Source organism: Babesia bovis, chromosome 3 (assembly GCF_000165395.2).
Source record: "Babesia bovis T2Bo chromosome 3, whole genome shotgun sequence".
Taxonomy (NCBI): Eukaryota; Apicomplexa; class Aconoidasida; order Piroplasmida; family Babesiidae; genus Babesia; species Babesia bovis.
This window is the reverse complement of record NC_010575.1, coordinates 1,210,190-1,231,215: the sequence shown is the minus strand read 5'-3', so window position 1 is coordinate 1,231,215 and position 21,026 is coordinate 1,210,190. Positions and strand designations below refer to the sequence as shown.

At 41.7% G+C, this 21,026-nt stretch overlaps 7 protein-coding genes across 7 annotated transcripts; 6 read left to right on the top strand and 1 right to left on the bottom strand.

The window, feature by feature from the left end:
* The first annotated feature begins 580 nt into the window (after window positions 1-580).
* BBOV_III005700 (Ion transport family protein) lies at window positions 581-3,166 on the top strand. Its single transcript, XM_001611651.2, has one exon. The coding sequence runs from the start codon at window positions 1,046-1,048 to the stop codon at window positions 3,095-3,097; it is 2,052 nt and encodes a 683-aa protein (XP_001611701.1). The 5' UTR covers window positions 581-1,045; the 3' UTR covers window positions 3,098-3,166.
* Window positions 3,167-3,227: 61 nt separating this feature from the next.
* BBOV_III005690 (uncharacterized protein) lies at window positions 3,228-5,032 on the top strand. The gene is made up of 4 exons (XM_001611650.2): window positions 3,228-3,421; window positions 3,611-4,638; window positions 4,678-4,868; window positions 4,906-5,032. The coding sequence occupies exons 1-4, from the start codon at window positions 3,355-3,357 to the stop codon at window positions 4,985-4,987; spliced, it is 1,368 nt and encodes a 455-aa protein (XP_001611700.1). The 5' UTR covers window positions 3,228-3,354; the 3' UTR covers window positions 4,988-5,032.
* A 186-nt stretch (window positions 5,033-5,218) lies between these two features.
* On the top strand, window positions 5,219-10,253 carry BBOV_III005680 (uncharacterized protein). Its single transcript, XM_051767462.1, has 2 exons — window positions 5,219-10,122; window positions 10,159-10,253. The coding sequence occupies exons 1-2, from the start codon at window positions 5,299-5,301 to the stop codon at window positions 10,216-10,218; spliced, it is 4,884 nt and encodes a 1,627-aa protein (XP_051623455.1). The 5' UTR covers window positions 5,219-5,298; the 3' UTR covers window positions 10,219-10,253.
* Window positions 10,193-13,756, bottom strand: BBOV_III005670 (uncharacterized protein). The gene has a single exon (XM_051766990.1). It carries the CDS (start codon window positions 13,584-13,586, stop codon window positions 10,215-10,217), a length of 3,372 nt encoding a protein of 1,123 aa, XP_051623454.1. The 5' UTR covers window positions 13,587-13,756; the 3' UTR covers window positions 10,193-10,214.
* A 42-nt stretch (window positions 13,757-13,798) lies between these two features.
* BBOV_III005660 (uncharacterized protein) lies at window positions 13,799-17,537 on the top strand. The gene is made up of 8 exons (XM_051767169.1): window positions 13,799-14,070; window positions 14,111-16,041; window positions 16,081-16,530; window positions 16,566-16,834; window positions 16,873-17,014; window positions 17,050-17,230; window positions 17,323-17,386; window positions 17,435-17,537. Exons 1-8 carry the CDS (start codon window positions 14,031-14,033, stop codon window positions 17,505-17,507), a joined length of 3,150 nt encoding a protein of 1,049 aa, XP_051623453.1. The 5' UTR covers window positions 13,799-14,030; the 3' UTR covers window positions 17,508-17,537.
* Window positions 17,538-17,865: 328 nt separating this feature from the next.
* On the top strand, window positions 17,866-18,971 carry BBOV_III005655 (uncharacterized protein). The gene is made up of 6 exons (XM_051767864.1): window positions 17,866-17,933; window positions 17,971-18,133; window positions 18,167-18,214; window positions 18,249-18,323; window positions 18,441-18,590; window positions 18,671-18,971. Exons 3-6 carry the CDS (start codon window positions 18,173-18,175, stop codon window positions 18,929-18,931), a joined length of 528 nt encoding a protein of 175 aa, XP_051623779.1. The 5' UTR covers window positions 17,866-17,933; window positions 17,971-18,133; window positions 18,167-18,172; the 3' UTR covers window positions 18,932-18,971.
* A 601-nt stretch (window positions 18,972-19,572) lies between these two features.
* BBOV_III005650 (putative integral membrane protein) lies at window positions 19,573-20,570 on the top strand. Its single transcript, XM_001611646.2, has one exon. It carries the CDS (start codon window positions 19,873-19,875, stop codon window positions 20,488-20,490), a length of 618 nt encoding a protein of 205 aa, XP_001611696.1. The 5' UTR covers window positions 19,573-19,872; the 3' UTR covers window positions 20,491-20,570.
* Window positions 20,571-21,026: the final 456 nt, after the last annotated feature.

The window sequence follows — 21,026 nt, the reverse complement described above, 5'->3', positions numbered from 1 at the left end:
TGAACGATTATATGGTGAATATAAAACTGCTGATTACATTTCAGCTAATGATTGTATTATGTGTAGGATTGATGTTTATTAAATCAGATTTTTTATGGGTATCCCTTTTATGAAGTTGCTGTGCATGACAGAAACAATAAATTTGAAACTAATGGATTTCCATGAGCCATAATATTGAAATAAACACATTGTTTACTGGATGTTATATAGTGTCATTGCAATAAGTTGTACAAATGCGAACTAGGTTTCAACTCAACGTATATAGGTGCATATATGGCTCCTACAATCCATTATATTTCTGATGCAATATTTAAAGTGAGAAAATGGAATAATATCTGCAATAATTGCGACAACGCTTAGTTTAAGCGTTCCTTGAGTGTAGCATCATAGATTCCATCGCATAGAGTACACATTGATGTTAAGCGAATATGGATTCCTTTTAGCGTACTTTGCTTCCTAGATTAGACTGAAAATATTTCCTAGTTATTCCGGTATGCACAATGTATATAGTGTGGTTATGCTTCCAACCTGACACACGGGGTGATGCCTCTATTCATGCAATAAGGAATATCTTCCATCATATATTTGAATGGCTTTTCAGCATTATTGGTGGTTTCACTAATTGTATATTAATGTAGTTATCTTTGTTTCGTTTTTTTATCGCTATATCTATGATTATCCTGTGACATATCTTCTGCATCATAGTCGTTTAAGGGTGAGAATAACCCCTTTTATGACGATATCATGTAATTTATGTGCTACTGTACTTCAGAATTAATATCTACATTTTGGAGTACAATTTGCACCGTATTATTCTGAATCAAGTGTCATTCATCATTCCTAGGACTATTGCTCTTCACGCTGGTTATTCATTCATTTTTATTAATAGCGTGATGTAGTTTTGGGATTGTTTGACATTCATTTCGGTTTGTATCTATTGCCTTAGGAAGTATTCTGTGGCTAATATCGATTATATTTCGTTAGTCTTGTACCGTGAGGCTACAATTGCTCTGGTTACCCATCCGTTGTATATTGCCCTGGAAGGATGGATCGCAATCCAGGTGGTGTGAATGGCTCTGGCCGTGATTTCATGACAAATAAAAACGACGAGTCATCAACAGTGTATGGTAGAGCGATGGATTCCATTGTGCCCTCGTCATATTCAGGTCCTGACCATAAAGGTTTTGGTGGATCTGTATCGGGTGCTTCTAACAGCGCTCTTACCCCGTTGCATAAGCTAATTGCTGGTATCGACAAGCGTGTTAATGGTAACCACCATGGCTCTAGTTTTGAGACTGATGCGTCTGCCGACACTTCAATGATCCCCCTAAAATACTGTGGCAGTAGTATGTTAGATGCCAGTCGTTTTCGTGAAGAATTCCGTATTATTATGCGTAACAAAAGTGGTCTTGGTTTCCGTTTACGTGAGAATTTTTATTATCGTATTGTGTATTTATTTATGATTGCTTTGTATGGTATACTACTTGGTTGGAGTACTTCTTTAGATTGGTCTCGTTTATCAGGTCAATGGATATCTACTATCTTGATATTGCGTTGGTTATTTGTTTTTGTATTTGTCTTTGATGCGGTTATCCAAGGATCTCGTTTTACGAATTGGAAGCTTTACACTGAGCCTGAATTTATGGTAGACGTTTGCCTTTTGATTTGTGAGGTTGGTACTCTTGTGTTTCAGACTATTATGATATCACGCCACTGCGTGAAGCCCGAGGATCCAGGTGAATTCTGCCGTATTTACATGCACAGTCTTAAGTTATGGTCATGTTTACCATTGTTGCGTTTTTACAAGCTGTGCAAGTGCAATGCGGAGCTGCATTACTTGTCCAAGGGTATTATATTGAGTATCATATCACTGTTTTGGACAACACTTTTTGTATGTATGGTGCTTTATGCATCTGCTATCTATGCTACATGGCGTTTTACCGATGTCGTTGACGAAACCATGAGTGAGCATTGGGGTACTCTAGGACGATCGATGTATACGTTGTTTACCATATTGACTCTAGAGGGTTGGAACGAGATTAGTAGTGAGACTGCTAATCACTATCCCAACTGCAAGTTGTTCTTTGTTTTATTTGTTTCATTTGGTACATTGACTGTGATGAATGTTGTTACTGGTATCATTTTGAACACATTTCTGAGTTCCAATGAGAAGTTAAGTGGCGAAGCTGTGAGCAAGGATCGTTGTGACCGTTATATGCGGATGTGTCAGGCATTTCGTAAGGTTTTGGGTAAGCCGGAGGCAGCGGATGAGCCTCGTAATGAGTCTTATCATCCCCCTGATGACTGTGAATCATGTAAGTTACGCGCTATATCTGAAGAAGATGGTACCAAGCCTGGTAACAATATAGTATCTGCCATAACCCATGTTGGTAATGACTTTGTCTGTCGCGTGCGCAACGCCTTTGCAGGCCACAAGGAGAGTTCTAACACTGGATCGGACCTTGAGCATGGCACACCACACACTGAAGGCGTTAAACCGGCTTCCGAGGAAGCGGTTGCGGATCAGGCAATGCCACCGGAACCTGAGGTGGACGTTGCAGTAAATCGTCAGACAAGTCCATTACTTCGTTCACTTATGGACGAAGAAGATTTGAACAAAATACAGGAACCGCCTATATCCAACATATACAAGCAATTTGCCGACCTAACACCTATGCCAAATGCCCCTGTCCCAGGTGATATGCAAGGCCGCAACACTAAAAGAACTACCATGCTCTTCAAGGGTGAAGGGGTATATGACACTATCATTGACATGACTGTTTACGAACCTTGCGAGATTCTATCCGATAGAAGGATCAAACGTATTCTTCGTGTAGCTGATGTGCCAATGTATCAAGCATACGAAGTACTGAAGCTATACTATGACCATGGACTTCGGCGTGTAACGGTGACCGAATTTGCTGTTGCGTGCGAGCGCATGAACGGCACTGCTACTGGTAAAGACCTTCTATCATTCGAGGTTGGATTTGCCAGTAGAATTGCTAATCTCGAATCACGTATCGCACAGCTTAACGATAAGTTGGACGCGGTGCTACAACGCTGCTTCACGGGACATGGCCCGTCGTCACAAATCTAGCTATCTCTGCGGATTATCGTGTTTAAATGTAGATATGTTTCTATTTTTAGTCGTATGTGTATCTCTATGTGTGGGGACGCAACCTTCTACTAGGTGTCGTTCCATTATACGCTTTATATACAATATTCCTTGTTATTAGCTCCCATCAGAGTTGTTATCACTATATACCTCGACTTTACTGCTGCTGGGTTGGGTTTTTTAATCCGTTTATCGCAATTTTGAATTGTTTCGCAAAGGCGTGCTTCTCTAGGTTAACAATGTCGATAGAGCCGTTTCTTGGGTCTAGCATCACTATTATAACGAATTCTGATATACGTTACGAAGGTAGGGTTTTGAGAGATATATTTTGTACCCATTATATGATCCCGTGTGTACTTAGTCGAACGTTTATATATCAATGTCTAGTGGTTACACTGTGTAGATTGGACGTGATTCTGTTAACCCAGTCTTTTGTAGTGCATCTGTTTTTTATTTTAGATAATGGGATTCTCTTATTGGTTATATAACGTTCAGGGCTGCTATATGACCTCAACACGGAAGATGGCGTCGTCGTGTTGCAGAATGTCCGGTGTTTCGGCACAGAAAATCGCAGAACTGCCGGTGCTGTACCACCTTCTAATAAAATTCAAGACTACATTGTCTTCAGGGGCGATGATATTAAGGATCTAAATGTCTTGAAGGCGGATTCTCCCAAATACAGTGAATTGAGTGAGCCTGAGCCGCGACCTGGTCATTCTGGCGCCCCTTATGTGCTGCCAACTGGCATGCCGCCGAATTTTTATTCCATGGGTGGCGTCCCACCTCCTCCGCCGCCACCACCACCACCGGCATATGGATACATGGATCAGCCTAAGATGCCACAACCGGGCATGCCTGGGTTTCCTATGGAAGGGTTTCCCATGTATGGCATGCCTCCATCGCATATGGGTCCATTCCCGCCAATGTACCCGCCAGTAGACGCTTATGAACGTGGTAGGATGGGTATGCCAAGCCCACTTCGAGATCCGATGCAATTTTCTGCACCTGGGCACCCTTTGCTCAAACCTATGGGTCCTGATGCTGTCAGTGTTTCTAACTCTGCAGATGCGCCCGATAGAGCTCAGGGTGCAATGTTTGACGCTGTGCGTTCCCCAAGCTTGGCTCCTGGTGATGCTGAGAGGTTCGACTTATCAGAATTCGATTTTGGTCCCGACCCATTTGCTGAAGGTCCAGATGCTAACGTCAAAGATTTGGGGGTTACAGAATCACCATCAATAGCTCCCATACAACCCGTTAGCAAGGATATTGATACATTGCAATCCAAGACCAAGGAACGTATGGAACCACACGGTAGAGATCGAGATGTAAAGCCACTACAAGTCTCGAATCGCACTTTTAAAGGTCGCAATGGTAAATCGCAAAGTAATGTAGAGCCTCCGAAGCATAAGGACGCTCAAACGGGACAATCCAACTCGCCTACGGACGAGCGAGAGTTGCGTCCGTTTTATGACAAGAAGACTTCGTTTTTCGACAACCTATCTAGCGACACGCAAAGTAACAGGGTATGTGCAGTACTATATGTTTTAACCATACAACAGCAGCGTGGCAAAAGAGATGATCGACAATCGCAACGCAATATTAATCTAGACACCTTTGGCGTCGAATCTGTACGACGCACTCACCATAGTCACGGAAGAGGCTATGCAGGACACGGTGACCGTCGCAAGACCGGAAACAACGATAAACCAAGAAATGTTGCCCCTGAAAAGGACAATGCAAGGGGAGATAAGGGGTAGGTAACGATGCTGGCACTGTACATAATATAACAGAAACGATAAAAGGAAGCAGCAAGCTGCAGCTACCAGTGAATCCAACAAAACTGAGGAATCTCAGTCTTCTGGCGCCAAATAGAGCTGATTAATTGGCTGCATCACAACCAGTATGAATAGTCATTGAACCTATATAACAATGGTTGTATATCGGTTATTTGTATAATTACTGTTATATACAATATTACTAGCTATTGTAGCTTGAAGTTGATTTAATATACGATATAGGCAGTGTCTTATGTGTGGCCCTGTGTGGGATGTAACCCCTCCATATCGACGCCGTAAAGCTCCTTTAATAGCTTAATGGCATGACTAAGAAAGTATATATAAATATAAAAGCCCGTTATATGGCTGGTTGCTTCCCAGGGCTGCCAATTACACTGGCATAACAGAATGCGTATCTCGCGTGTAAGTGAATGTTGCGGTTTGAGGGGCTCGTTAACTTCCGTCGATTTTCAACCTCACGCACGTCCGCGCAAGGTACACCGTCTGGCTACTGCTGCGTCAACTGATGTTCAAATATGGGCACTCTGGTATGAAGAATCTGCCAAGGGTCCTCCCGCCATACGCTGCTTATGCCTCCACACATTTCGAGGCCATTCTCCCTACGAAGTAGCTATTGCCAGGTGGTCACCAAATGGGAAGTATCTTGCAAGTACTGATTCAGGAGGAGTAACTCATATTTTGGAACGGAACGATGATAAGACACGTGAGCTAGAGGAGTCCCTTGATGCTTATCGAGCAAATGGTGACACAACTAATGCATCACAGCAAACACCTTCAGAGACCAAGGAAACACGTAAATACACGTTCAAGTATGACGGAACGTCGTCTAAACGCCACCATCCCAATGGAGGTACTCCTAACATGCGCATTAGTTTCGACTCTCAAACGATTAACCGCGAAGTTGTCAAACCAGTGACTGTTGACAAAAGTGGAGGTAACTTTGAAATATGGAAATCTGTACAGTCGTTCCGATGCCCGCAGAATATGGGCCAGCTGTTTGATTTAAGCTGGGCACCGGATAATTGCAGCATCGTTGGCGGTGGTCTTAATGGGCAGGTTGCGGTATTCGATATTGTATCAAAGCAGGTTGTGGCCAAGTTCAATGTATACGATGAATGTGTCCCAAACGCAGTTCCAAATGGACGTGGATACATAAAAAGTGTAGCTTGGGACCCGATGACGTTGTATATAGCAGTCCAGACTAGTGGACGTGACGTTTCAATATGGAGGCGATCGCCGCCACACCCAAAAGGATCAGCTGATAAATGGACCTTCAAATGCGTTTTCACGAATAACGATCTCTTCAAAAAGTCGCAGAGTGACCTTTTGGGAGGCTCGCGCATATCGTGGGCTCCTAATGGCCAACTGGTCGCATTTCCAAGCGCCGGGGGATCGAATTTGAACTTTACAGCATGCTTCGAAGTGGTCCATGATGCACTGGCGGATGAAAAAAAACAGTTCCGCAAGGGCCAAATAGGGGCAGATGAGCTTCAATTCGCATATGATACCGGTAAACATAGCATAAGACATGATGCAATGCTTTTACATGGGCATCACTCAAGGATACGGAATGTAAGATTTTGTCAGGACCTAATGTTGTCCACAAAACGCAAAGTACCCAAAGCCACGTCGGAACCATATCGTTACGCCCTTTATGCACAGTCCAGTGATGATGGCGTCATATCAATATGGCGATTTAGGCACTATAGTAATTGGCATACAGACTACAACAACGAAGCTCTGTGCCTCTGTGTAATCAAGAACGCCTCGGATGAACAAAGCAGTCTAGAGGACATCGCTTGGGGTAACAATGGCAAATGGCTAGCCGCAGCATCCAGCCAAGGAGGACTCATATTGATAGAGTTAAATGAGGATGAGAGCCAGACCAGATATTACCGTAACTGTATTGATGGACTACAAATTGGCGATTCGCCGGAGATTGCTATGGAATTCCTTAGCAAAGTGGACTCCTACATAGCCGCTAAAAATCCACATAACACTAACGAACTTGCGCCGTCCACACAAAATGGCCCGCAACATAATGGGAGCCCCTCCCAGCAGGATTCCATTGCATATCCATCGCGCTGCATTACGGAGTCCAATTCGGAACACAATCGAGCTTTGGTCATTACAGAATATCTTGGCGAGAATACTAAAGGTTTGGGTAACATCCCTAGGAAATTGAACCAAAAGTTACCATCTGCATTCCACTTTGGGGGATACAAATCTATACTGCATATTGGTACCTGGATTATCAGAGCCTCTGCTATCACCTTAAACGCCATTTGGGTAGCTTATAACCTGAGTTTACTGAGTGCATATGCTATCTTGGTGAGTTACCTACGCGCTTGCCACGTTGAATGCGGTGAAGACCTTTATCCCACCGGAAGTTCATATAATACTGAGAACGAACAAGGAAATACACTTGGTACAATGGGAGGCAAGTCACAATTGATCAACTGCGTGCCTGTAGAAGCTGTATCTATGCACGATGGATTCATGGAATCATGTCATGGAGCTGCCAAACTTGTGCCTTCAGATGTGCGTGATTTTGTTTATGAAGCCAATTCAGGAATGATAGCTCTTTGCCCATTTAAGATTGCTAAATACAGCAAACGGTACGTTGAAGTGCCGTTTCGCTATAGGTTCATTGTTCGTGCTCATAAGCGCAAGAAGGTGGGTCCATATTGGCCAGTCATAGTACCACCATCATGCGGTATTTCAAGCTGCAATTCAGGAGAGCCTTCCCCCGATAGTCACAAGGAAGTCCAGAGCACGGACAATCACAAAACTGTCCCAGAAACCGTGGTTGAAAGTGATTCGACGGTTGTGGAAAGCGGTGACACCAGTGGTAGAACCGCTAGAGAACCCCCAAGCCGTGAATCTAAACCTGCAGCAAAATCATGTCGTGATAAAACAAACGCACGAGGTGAAGATAATATGGATATTTGGCTCAGGATGGATTACACCAATTGTACAGATAAGATTGCAGATTTTTGGAAGTCACAAAAGGACAATTGGGGCAACTTCTTGAGTACTCAAGAACAGAATAAAGAAGGAAATATCAACTATAGACCTGGAGATGTTCCATCGAAGGATCGATCAGGATATACTATGCACCAAAGCGTGCAGGAGCCACAAGTTGCTGTCAATACACTCTTTCGTGACACTATAGCTAATAGTAATGCACGGGGTGTTAGTGGTAACCAACGTGGAGATGTGGCATTGTCTAAAAGGCCAACAGTGACTTCACCGGATGACAACACCGATGAAGTGCGGCCATGTGTCAATACGCCTGTGAATAACATGGGCAATATAAGTAATATGGGCGGTGCTCCACACCGAAGGAAGCGGAATGGAGATTATGTATGGGAAGATGTATCATCATCAGTAGCATCAACACCGTCTAATGTTGTGACGGTGAATACGCCACCGTCTGTTGTCGATCCTGCGACGTCGCAGGTCAAGAATATGTTGAAAAACGCTGCTGTGTACACAGATAGCGATGCGAGTGACTTGCTGTCGCCGCAAGGGAAAAGGAAGACAAATGCTTCACTTGCTGCAGACCTAATGAATAACAGTCTGTCAACACAACACTCGGGAGATACACAATTGTCGGCACCTAAACTAGATGTGGATGACGTTATTTGCGTCCCAACCTTCTTCTCACTACCAAAGGTGCGACCAATACTCTCGGAGACAGTGAAGTTGTCCGGGGAGATGTATCAGTTATGTGCAATCAACGACCTTAAGGGGATGCCGTCGGCAGTCATATCGTGCGTCATCCCCCAAGAAGATGGCCTTACATCGGTAGTGTGGATGAAAAATATCAACATTGGTCATGTAACACATATGCATACATTTGAAAATCTTGGGGTGGTACTCATTGTTAGCCAAGTTGGTGATGCGTCAAATACAAGCACTAATAAAGATAACCTACCAGGGCTGACGGCGGGAACCCAGCCGAGAAAATCTCCGAAAAATGCATTTAACGATAAGTCAACAGCATTTGTAACCGTGATGGAAATTAAAACTGGAAGAAGTAGGGTAAACGAAAAGCCATTGCCCGACCTTGATCTAGCCACTGTAAATTACTTCGTCTCAGGCCATTACGTTTACATACTGTTCACGGGAACACCGGATATAATTGCATTGTACAGCGTGGGACCTACAACACGTAGCAACAGATGGGATATGCAGGAGATATTTACAGTCTCCGCTAATATCTTTATGTTTGAACCTCTCACCGATATCTGGCAGATGCAACTCTTGAATGTATCACACAACGCATCGTTCTGCGGTGCGGAAGATGAAGGATCCACTTATCTACCAGGTGTATTCAAGAAGGGAAGCAACGATACTGATTGCCCGATTACTAACCTAGGGCAATGCGATGGTATTATAGGCGATGATAACTTCATCGCTTTACTTCTCTATATGCAGGAACCAAAGGTTTACGTGCTTACCCAGCAATTCGAGCCACATACGATAGATGTAAGAAACATCCCGCAAACACTTACCCAAGATGTATCTAATCGTGCCATCACTTTACAAACAATGAAAAATGCCTACAGTGATTTGTTGGAGCCAGTGCGACAACGCGTAATGGGTAATCATGGATTGTATAGGCATGTTACAAACCGCTTGGTACATTTATTCCACATTAATTCCCAAGACAAATCCCAGGTCGTGGTACCAAGTAATATGAATGTTGGTTTCGATTTTAAAACAAAAGAACAGCTGATGGCATCTGCATTGATACTAGGTAGCAAGAATGAATACGTACTGCTGTTCTACGAGTATATAACCTCGCTTTTCTCTAAGCTACAGGCGTCTAGGATCTGCTGTGTTATCAGTATTATATACAAGTCAGCGGTTGAATGGAACATCAAGGGTTGGGGAGAAGATACGACGGAACTCAGCGCATTCGATGCACGGATGCTTCATAATATTGGTATCGACATTTTGGCCATTATCAAAGGGTTCCTCATGCCGCTTATGACAAGCTTGTTCTGGTTAGTGGAAGATGAATGCGTGTCGCGTAACCTAGGTAGCACCAATGGACCCCCAACTAAAAGGGAACCTGTCCCTGATAGTGGATGCCACCAGTACTGTACTGCCGGAGCTGTCCCATGTCCTATTGAACGTGCCAAGCATAGGATCAAGGACGCCAGCATTGTAGACAATAACGAACTATCGCGCATACGAACGGTAAGTGGTGTTATACAGTTTAAACATTTCTTACAGTTGTTTGTCACCCTGCTACGCAATGTAAATGTTTGGGAACGAGTGCTGGGCAACAACTAGTTGCCGTGCGTAGTTTCCTTCTTTTTGTCACTTTTCCTTAAATTGTATAAATTCACATCTGGCTCCTCCCAAGTAGTGAGAATGACTTTACCTTGCGGTGGAGGGATGTAATCTGCTTCAACAAGCAGCTTCACAGGGTCATCCTCAGGGCGAGCCTCACCACGATCTACCTTTTGTAAGTGCTCCAGGGTCATCTTGTAGACTTCCCTGGGATGATTTGACATAAGGTTGCGAGGGTCCCCTTCAGGGTACTCTATGCCCTTTTCGTAAAAACGACCTGCGGGTATCTCGCACTCCCTTGTATAACGCTTGTTAGGCGTATTCAAAGGAGGTACAGTCCACATGGTCTTCATCGCCTCAGTAGGTGTTAGGTGTGACACTATGCGCTCGCCGCGCGTAGAATACGCGTTGCTGAGGTCAGGCCATGAAAGAGCGGCACCCTTCCTCACATAGTCTAGTACTATCTCGTTACGAATTAGAGCACGCATAATCATGTCCGGACCTAGTTCACGTCTGTGGCTTAACCTAGAAGGTGGTATACCTAACAACAATGAGCGCTCACGGTCGTCCTTGTACAGCAGGTAACAGTCACTCTTGCGCATCCAAAATCCGGCGTATGCACGAGGCCTGTTTTCAGGTAACATGTTCATATCCTCAGCAGTTGTAGGTGACACGGTCTCGTTTTCCTCACTCATAGCGTTGAAACGTTTGTTATCGTGAGCAGGTAAATTCTCAAAGAAGTCACCGGGAGGTAACGATATATATATGTAATCCTTCAAAATGTCAGCGTAAAATGGCATGTCCAACTCTGTGGGAGCGTCTTCATTCAATAGCTTGTGTATTGCACAACGAGATAACAGAACATTACCCAGCATCTGGGCATACCCCTTGCGGTAATTACTGGAGTCAATATCCGATACGTACAGCACTTCATCTCTAGATACAGACCTTAAACGACGTGACTTTGGAGAACGCAAGTGACATGAATCCACATCCACTGCTAATCTACCGTCACGAGTAAATGGAACCGGACCTAAATGAACTTGTTTGGGCAATTGGTGGCGGATTGTTGATACATATCTAGATGATATGTTACAAGACTTGTACGAGTCAGCAACAGTCCTCCGAATTGTTATATATAACCTGTTAGGCCAGGAAGAATCATTTTTTAAGTCAGTTGAATCAGGGGAAGAAACAACAGGATGATCAGGTTTAACATTGGCGGCACTTTGTGCCATTCCCAAGCCATTCTCCGACGACAATTCATGATACAAAAAGGAATCACGTGGTATCACCTTAGGAAGAGCAATGTAATGGCCTTCGCCATTAGACATACGCGTTTTTAGTATATTTACAGGGTCACGATCAACAACTGCGTATTCTTGCCTAAGGGGAACCATGGATTTAGGCATGGGAAGTGGTGCTATGTAATCACAATTGCGCCCGTAAAAGCCAATCTCATAAGCCTTAGCAACAAATAAACTCTTGTAACAACCGGCACGTGTATAAGGACAACGACGAGCCCAGTCTAGCGCATCGTCAGTATCGAATTGATTTATAATGCTAAGGTCGCCTATAGGAGATGAGCCATTCACCGTGTTGCAAGCATCACGAATACTGTCCAAACGGTCCAATAAACGATCACGCTGCTCAGTTGTAAGTGGAAGAAATTGCTGTAAGGGCATACCCAAGTCAACCATACTGTCCTTACGTGGAGCATGTAGTCTTACATGAGTGTTCACGCAATTGGAGCGCACGAGAAAACGCATCATCTTGTCATCCAAAAGTGTATGATCATCTATATCGTCATAATTACCCAGTACCATATACTGATACGGGCTGTCCTTATCTGGCTCACGATTCTCAAAAATGCGATACTTAAGCGCATCATCGGCCTCAAACAATAAAAGCTGCTCATAAAAATTACAACGTGCCATAGGATCAGAACAAACCAAGTCCACAGCGTGATGTAAAGTAGGCGCAGATAAAAAATATAAAATGCCAACAGAGGTCTCTACAGGAACATCAGACACAGAATCCGAATTGTCCACAATACTATTACGCCTCCTTGCCTTAAATACCTCTTGCTTAAAGTTCTTACGCACTCGTAATTTGTACAATCTATGGATTTTCCCGGTTGAACGCAACATTGTCGTAGAAAGACGTGCCCATAATGCCTGAGATATAGTCATCGAACTCAATACAGACTCAAAGTGCTTACGAGGCCATACACCATCCTCAGAAAAACGATATTTGTACACATCTTTACTTATGCGTTCGTGTTGACGAATACCATCAGGATATATTTCAGACATGTCACCCTTTCTACCACGAAATAACTCACCCTGCTCTATAGGGTGACGAGAATGTAACAAAGTATTGTCAGGCTTCACTGCATCCATACCCGAAGCCACGCGCAAACCAAGGGGTGAATTGTATAGACCACTGGCAAGCCTGCCCATAGGGTTGCCGTCAGTAAGAGGAAACCCAGACCATAACACAGATGGGTCACTCACACCTTTAGCGGTATGATATAGACCTAATACCGCAAATATGCGCCATCCTAGAGGAACTGACGGCCGTTCATGCTCAGCTTCAGTGATAGGCATATCATCCGGCATCTGTAACTTAGGCATCTCAAGCTTTCGAGGCTTTATTTCACCGTCCACACGTTTATAGGCAAATTCAGGCTCATATCTGAAAAATGCCTTTATGTTCCTGCGGTTATAGTAACCCTGATATGTAGGATCGACCAAATCGTCAACATTAGAACCGTCAGTAACGTTGAGGCATTGACGAACCTTGCTAGCAGGCATGAAGTCAGTCAAAGCATTCAACGCAGCACGTTGTGAATTCGTGCGCTTGAAATGCTGACTCCAATGCAAAGCATTCTTACTACGAGGGTCGTTCAAATAAGTCTCAAGGTCGTCGTAAAAACCTTCAGGTGTTGACTCCTCCAAATTGACCAGTGGCGTAGCTCCAGGATCAATGACTGCCGGACTAAATACAACACCATACTGTTTTATAACTTCATGTTGAGTACTTGAAGTTACCGTTAAATGCCCAGAGCTCTTGGCATATAACACCCGTTGTTGACCCCTTTTCTCATCTAAAGTACCATGGTTAGTGTACCATTTGCATCCTTCCTTGCGCAAGCAAGCATCTTTGCGATTAACAAATGATATAGCATCAATAAACCTCGGTAAAATGTTAATACTTTGCGATTTATATGGAATGTGTGACCTTAGACAACCTGAACGTGATATCCGTTGATGATTGCACTGCACCAAAATCAAACAAAAGAAATAAAAAAGCAAGCAACACCATACGTCAAAAGGCTTTCTTATACATTGGAGTAAAAACCACATCGACTAAAGTGGCATTACGAAGGCTATGGATAGGTAGACAAATAGAAGGAGTAGGCTGCTACAACAGGCAGGAGTCTCCATAGGTGTGCCAATTATAGCATTTATTGGCACACCTAAAGAAACCAATCGCGTTTATGATACCTAAATGACTAGGAATCCGTTAATAATAGAACTATATATTATCACATCCCCCATAGTACTAGTTTTAAAATGGCATGTTAATATGCCATAAATAACGCTGATAAACATCGCAATACTTACACATCACTATGTAGAGTGTATATAATTCATCTAGTAAGAGCTGTGTATGCAATAATGTAATGGAGGGAGGATGGATTCTAATGGGCATAGAGAAAAAATGCATTACAAACTGATTTAAATATCCATTTAATATACCTCATGGAACACATCTTGTAATAGTATGTCAATATACAATCTTTCGGCATGATGGAGTCTTCTAAATGCCCCGTAAACGACTATATAGGTAATGTATTATTCATAACTCCTGATATTTCTTTTCACAGGCGAAATTAATGCCATCACTTCTAAAATCACTGCTGAGAAGTGTTATAAGCGCCTGGTGATGTATGGGTCGAAATTACATTTGCCTAGAGGAGAACTGTTGCCAGGAAGCAAAGTGCTGCTTAGTGAATTGCTGCTAGTAAACTTCGTGAGCCAATCTGATAATGGGAATACTGGTGAACGTTTATTACCACGTCTGATGGAAGAATGTATTCATCCATTGGCAAAGGAGATATGCGGTGCCAATAGTATAGATAAAATTTGTGGCACCCTGACAGATACAACCACCAGACAACAGCGTAAAAGACCCGAAAGTAAAACTTCAGATGCACCAAATGATACGCCAATTGAAAATCAGCCAAAGAAACTCCGTACATCTGTCGATAACGTATCTGCAGAGGGGGATCTAGGATTAAACACAACAACTATGTCAGGTGGGAGTGATGTTGCCGACTCGGTACATGATAAAGAGAAATCAGGTGGTGAGAAACATTTTTCACATTCTTTTAGTGATATAATTAAGTCACCAGAACACTTACTCTCCGTAATTGCACAATCCACTGCAACGTTAAGACCCTGGGAACTATACGGAAATTATACAGGGAGATCTAAATCGGAAATATGGGTCTCGAGAATGTCAACGGTATTCACGATAATCGCAGGATTGGAAGGTATATCTGATGCCACCCACTGTAGTGATTGTGATAAATTAATAAACAAGTTGTATACATCTTTTCATTGGAACCTGCGTTGTATATTGTGCATGATGAAAAGATATGAAGATGTAGAAGCTTTGCAAGGCAACCTGTTTCAAAATATTATCGCAGCATACTACAATGGAGATGGCCTAGTAAGTACTTTCTACTCCTACTTGGAAAAGGGAATTGGATATACCAACGCCATTTCCGATTGCATAAATAGAAATACAGAAGTTATGGCCAAAGTAGTGGCATCCTGGATATCTGATGAACGTATACATTGTTTTGTTGATCCAATCGTTTATATGAGTGTCCATCAACTGCTATTTAATGCAATATTAAAACTAGGTACTGCAAATGAACTCCAACCTATGGGCCAAGAGAGATTAGAAGTTTTTCGGGATGCAGTCGTATCATTTATCATGGGTTCGGTGGCAGAGTTCTTAGATTATATGTGCAATGCAAACAATCTATCCTGTGATGAACATTGCACAATGGATGTTCATTATGCATACCACTTCAACGCTAGACTGCAGCGCCTTGAATATATGGTGGATAATTATGTCAATACCATATCTTCCGTAATGAACACGACAGATGAAATTGCGATTCATATTTTACCGGCTATTTTATCTCCGTTTCTAGGTGATAACAAAATCTATAGATGGATTGCAGGATTGGATTTCAAAAACGTCGTTGACGAACAGCAACGTCGGCACTGTAGATTGGCTATCGTAATCATGTATATTATAATTCTAAACCACCAACACCCATCTATTAGGTCAGAAGAAGTGCGTTTCATGCGCAAGTTCCACTCTCTCCCGTGGGCATCAGCAATACGCTTTTGTTGTGAAGACCCAGTGATGTTCTACATGGTTGGGCCGATGATATGCGCCCTTGTGCAATATGCTGGGGAAGGAATTCTAATTAATATGTCAACAGATGAAAGCATTGATACCATTGTTGACAGAACACTTCATTACCAGTTACAAGAATGTAAAGAAGCCGAAGGACCAAATGCGCTAAGCCATGAACTAATAAAGAGTGTAAGCAGCAAATCTCCATCTTTTGTCATAGATATCATTCGGAAAAAAATAATATCTACACTTCTTAATCATAACGTTGAAGTGGAATCCATGCCACTGTCGTCATGGAGATATTATGCTGTAGCTAACTTGTCACCCTTGTTATGCCAAAGCGATGAATATATACAAGGTGTTGCCATAAATGATCTTGTAAGTAATCTGGTTTAATAATGATTTATAAGTCCACAGACTCCGCAGAACAAAGGCATTTGGGACAGAGGAAAACATACAAATGCTTCTCAATGGGTATTATACTATTTGAACGTGCTCTACTCCAAAGAATGTACCCTTTTTGATACAGCGTTGTTAGACACTATAATATACAACTATATCTTGAAAGAAGCCGAATGCACAGAAATATTCAAGGATGCACATTTGATGCCCCTTACTGACGATAGCGGAGATGATGTCCTGCAGGCGTATATTTCAACAAATCACATTGCATTACAGCAAAATCCTATAAATTTGCTTTTACGTATGCCTTCCATGTCCGTAATGGCATTTTTCCTGCTTCGAGCTTTCTGCAATATTATGCTACAACTATTCTACAGCTTATACAAATACGTTTGCTATGGCTTTCCAATGTCTGGTATGAACTTCAAGACTACTCTGGGAGTAATGGATATAAACGCTCTACAGGTAATAGACTGAGTTTTGACAAATATAGGTTGTAGGAATCAGCTGCACTCAATTTGGTGATAGAGATGCTCCATGAAAATATATCTGGAACGTTGGAAGCCAATGTGGCTAGTTTCATTTCATTAATGACTTCAAAGCCGACATTTAACAAAGCCGTAATAGTTTCCAGCGGGCTGCCTATGAAAAGTGTGATACGCTGGGTTGACCCTGGTGTTACAGAAGATAAAATGCTTGAAAAAACAGCTGAAATATTTGTAAAATCTGTTGAAAGCTTGTTGAATGAAATCAAGAAAGATAATAGCATGTAGGTTAAATACCATATATATTGAACGAAAATCCCAGAAGCCATTTGGATGCAATTACCATATGCAAGCAGGATAATACACAAAAGCTATGTCTGGAGCCTCACGGTGCTGATAAAGTGGCAATTTATCACCTTTATAACGTGCTGTTGAAGATAGTAGATATACCTGAGCTTTCAATGGTGTGTTTGTAATACCATAGTTTAACAGGATGTAGGAACCTAAAGACATGGAGCAAGACATAAATGCAAAAAATATTTTAAATGTAGTCACCACCGTTTGGTCCTGCTTGAAAGTGGGAGGAGAAAACGCATTGGTTATGGCATTTATCAAAGATTCCATATCCATCACGCTCCAGATCCATTATCTATGCCCCTGGATGATAAAAATATCAATAGGTAAGTCTGCTGCACAAATCTATAGTATTTTCTTTAAAATCGATAACATGCGATGGATGCAACAACTTTATTTGGTACTCACTTCTTTTTAGAACAGATACAGACGTGGATATATTCGGACGCTGGCAAAAATTCTAGTTTAAAGGAATATACTAGGTAGGTAGAAACTGTTCAATCTTACATAACATATACAATAATACACAGTTCTATCATCAACAAGTTAGACCGAATGTATCGAGATATAATGGAGAGGAGTGCAAATTTGGAGTTGCAATGAAATGAACACAACATAATGTTGAATTCATATAGATAAAACATTTATATACCAGCCTTCCTGTGTGTAATAATTTGACTCTATGTCAGTAGTATTAGGGGGAATACATTGTAGACTCTATTGGCAATACGGCGTTACACCATACTCCTATTTCGAAGGAATCGTAATGACCCGCCTAGGTGTAATATAAACGTAAATTCAAAAGATTTATTATCAATGTGTGCTATTTCATTGGGTTGTTCCTGGTGGTTACTGACCCACGTCATGCAACAACGGTTGTGATATACCTGCACATTACACAATAATCCTACATAGCGTTACACATTGAAGAATATGTGTAATTTATATGTAGATTAATGTAATAGATGCTCTATTTTCTCTATTGTAAAAGGGAATTTTCTTTTCGGGCACCATTTAATAACGATGGAAGTACGTGCCTACACATAAATCATAATAGCATTCCTAGGGTATTAAAGCACTACCACCGGGTCAACCATATCGTGGCCTGCCTATCCTATGTGGAATCATGATGATTGTGGGATCCTGCATAGAAATTAGCCTTAACAACGCTGGCTTCTACAACAAACGCAATATAGACCCTAAGGAATCCACAGAATAAACTAGTATCTGTTTGTTTAGCAGTATTTATTGACTTATTACAGGCAACTATGGAATCTATGAATCGAAAGTGGAGCACCAGATGCCTGGAGGTTTTTCTACAAGTAAAATCATATGATCATTTAGCTAATTTCTCTAAGGCTTGAGCATCTGGATAAAAAATATTCGACAATACTAGAACGTTATGAATTAAATCACCAGGTATGGTTAAAGTTAAATGTCGAATACGTTTGATATTTAGTGGTCTCTATTGATCATGTCTATTGTTGATTACATTAGCTCATACCATTGTGATACATCTTATAAACACTGCTTTAGAATATAGCCGGTAGATTGGAACACATAAAAACTGATGTATCGCAATTGGAATCTGATATGGAAATAAATAACAAAGTCAACTCTGTTTACGATGGGTTGAGCTCACAATTTGATGGATATATCATCACAATAAAAACGGAAGCGCAGAATGTAAGGTTCAAAGTTCATTGAATTGTTTTAAAAAATGTTGTATAAGTCACAGCTCCAATATTAATATTAATTGATCGCAGTGGATCAGCGGTACGACGATGGCCCTGGTCCTACATACAAGGCAGCAATTGGGGGAAATATCTTTCGATGAATGCGTAATACATGAACAACTGAACATAGCAATGCTTGAAGCAGTGGTAGATAAATTACGTCACTTGCACGGGAATGTTCTTGAGGGATTGGACGACACCGTGGAGAGGCGGCAAAAGGCAGAGCGGGAAATAATTGGGAAAATATCTGAAGGTGGATATGGTTTCGTTACCAGAATAACTTTTCACTAGAAACGAAAAGACTTCTGATGGAGAAAAGAACCTTTGAATCTTTATGGTGTTGTAACGTCACATAATGTAGTTCCTAGAACAAATGCAAAATAAACTCGGAACTGTCGACGCTGATAGGTGCTCTGGAAAATAATTCACGTATGCAATGGATACCATGAAACATGCGAGTGATGAATTCGAAGATTTCGTTCTGGATACGTTAGAAAAACAGGGTAGATAACTTCTTCGCGCTCCCTAACAAGTTGCAGTGACGGCATTCGCAACTTCCAAGTTCTCCCCTCTTAGTAACTGAACGTACCGCCGTTTTCTATATGATTTATAATGTTGCGGTGATTACTCTAAAATTCGGGTCACAGGTTGAACTACTGCAAAACCAATTGGTATACGACTCTTATCAGTGCCCTGAATTCAGGATCCTTCTGTATGATCCTTTGTTGTTCATGAAAGTGGTCGAAGTTTATGACAATGATCGAGTGTTATATTTTCATCCCATCATTGGATATAATAAACAACCGCCTAACAACCGTATGGGATGTACAACAATCATTAACAGCTGAAGATCAGCTGTATAGACACGATATCATTTCTTATAAACGTCAGTGAGTTAACTAAGTAGATGCAGTAATAAAAACAAAGATGTAACGTACAAACTGTACCCTGGGGCCCGATTCCTTGAATCGCATGTGGCTCTCCCTAAAGGACTTTTCCTTGATAGTGGGTGCTTATACAGGTACCGTCAAACTGTTTACGAGTTGCTTCACGTTTTCATTGTTGGAATCAACGTTACAGCATTTACGAGGACGATAATACATCAGTGATTCTGATGCCACTGGCATAATCACTACCATATAAAATAAGGAAGAAAATCGCATTATTGTCTTCTAAGCATCGCTAATTAACACTTTCTGTTGAATGTATATACTATATATACCAACTTTAGAATGGCATCCCAGTCAACCTTATCCTTCAAGGTCCACTCTGTTGGCGCAGTGCGCCGAAGCTCATTCGGCAAAATGACTGCCTGGTTCTTGTTCTTCATCGCGTTGTTCAACCTTTTCAGTGGCGTCGCTATTGCAGATGTGGAGGTTGATAAGCGTGAGTTAGGGGGGAAACCTGCTTCCAAGTCAGAAGCACCTGTTGAAGGGGTGAAGATTAAAATTCGTGATTTTACTAATTTATCGAATGCTACAGACAGTGAAGTTTCAAACATGCCACTGGCTGAAAGAAATCTAAATCTTATTCTTCGTTCTGTTAGGAGGTTCCCCCCCTCTTCAGGTTTCTTAAAGGAGTGTAAAAGTATGTTCAGCTGCATATTTAACAAGGACTCTATAATGGTGCCTCAAGATGTATACGATCTGCTTAACAAGTTGGGTGAAAACTTTACGGGGTATTTTTGGGAATCAATAGTACCGAAGGTTATTATAAAACTTTCTAAGGTATTTGCTCTTGAAATTTACGGAGCGAAGCCAACAGATGGGAAAGAGAGAAGTCAATGGAATAGCAAACGAAGAACAGTTTTAACACTGTTGAATGCTGCTGTTAATAAAGAAGATGAGTGACTCTATTAGAAATAACAGTAATAGCACACTCCTGTTTATTGGAAACGTTTATAGTACGTCGCAATGTAGCCTATTGCTTGGATGTCCAAAGCCTGGTCGTCAAACCAGTAAATATTGTTATATAGTTTTGAATCTAATCATTATACTCTGTAAGATACAACTTAAGTGTCTGGGTTAGATTGTTGTGGTTTCCTCTTCATGCTCACAAGAAGCAATGTGCATAGTTATGGCGTCCGGGGACTTTATATGTTCCCATTTCACATATCTATAACGCATTTCCGTATCATAAGGTATTTGCATTATGTTGATTGCCTTCTTTTGTTTGATGTTCATCGTACAATTCTAGTATGCCAGTGACAATGTAAGCAATGGATAGATACATCTAACTGACATATACATGAATTATCTGCAACGGCGCATTACCGTATGTGTATTTTATATAATATTACAATGGCCCTGGTCCTACATACAAGGCAGCAATTGGGGGAAATATCTTTCGATGAATGCGTAATACATGAACAACTGAACATAGCAAT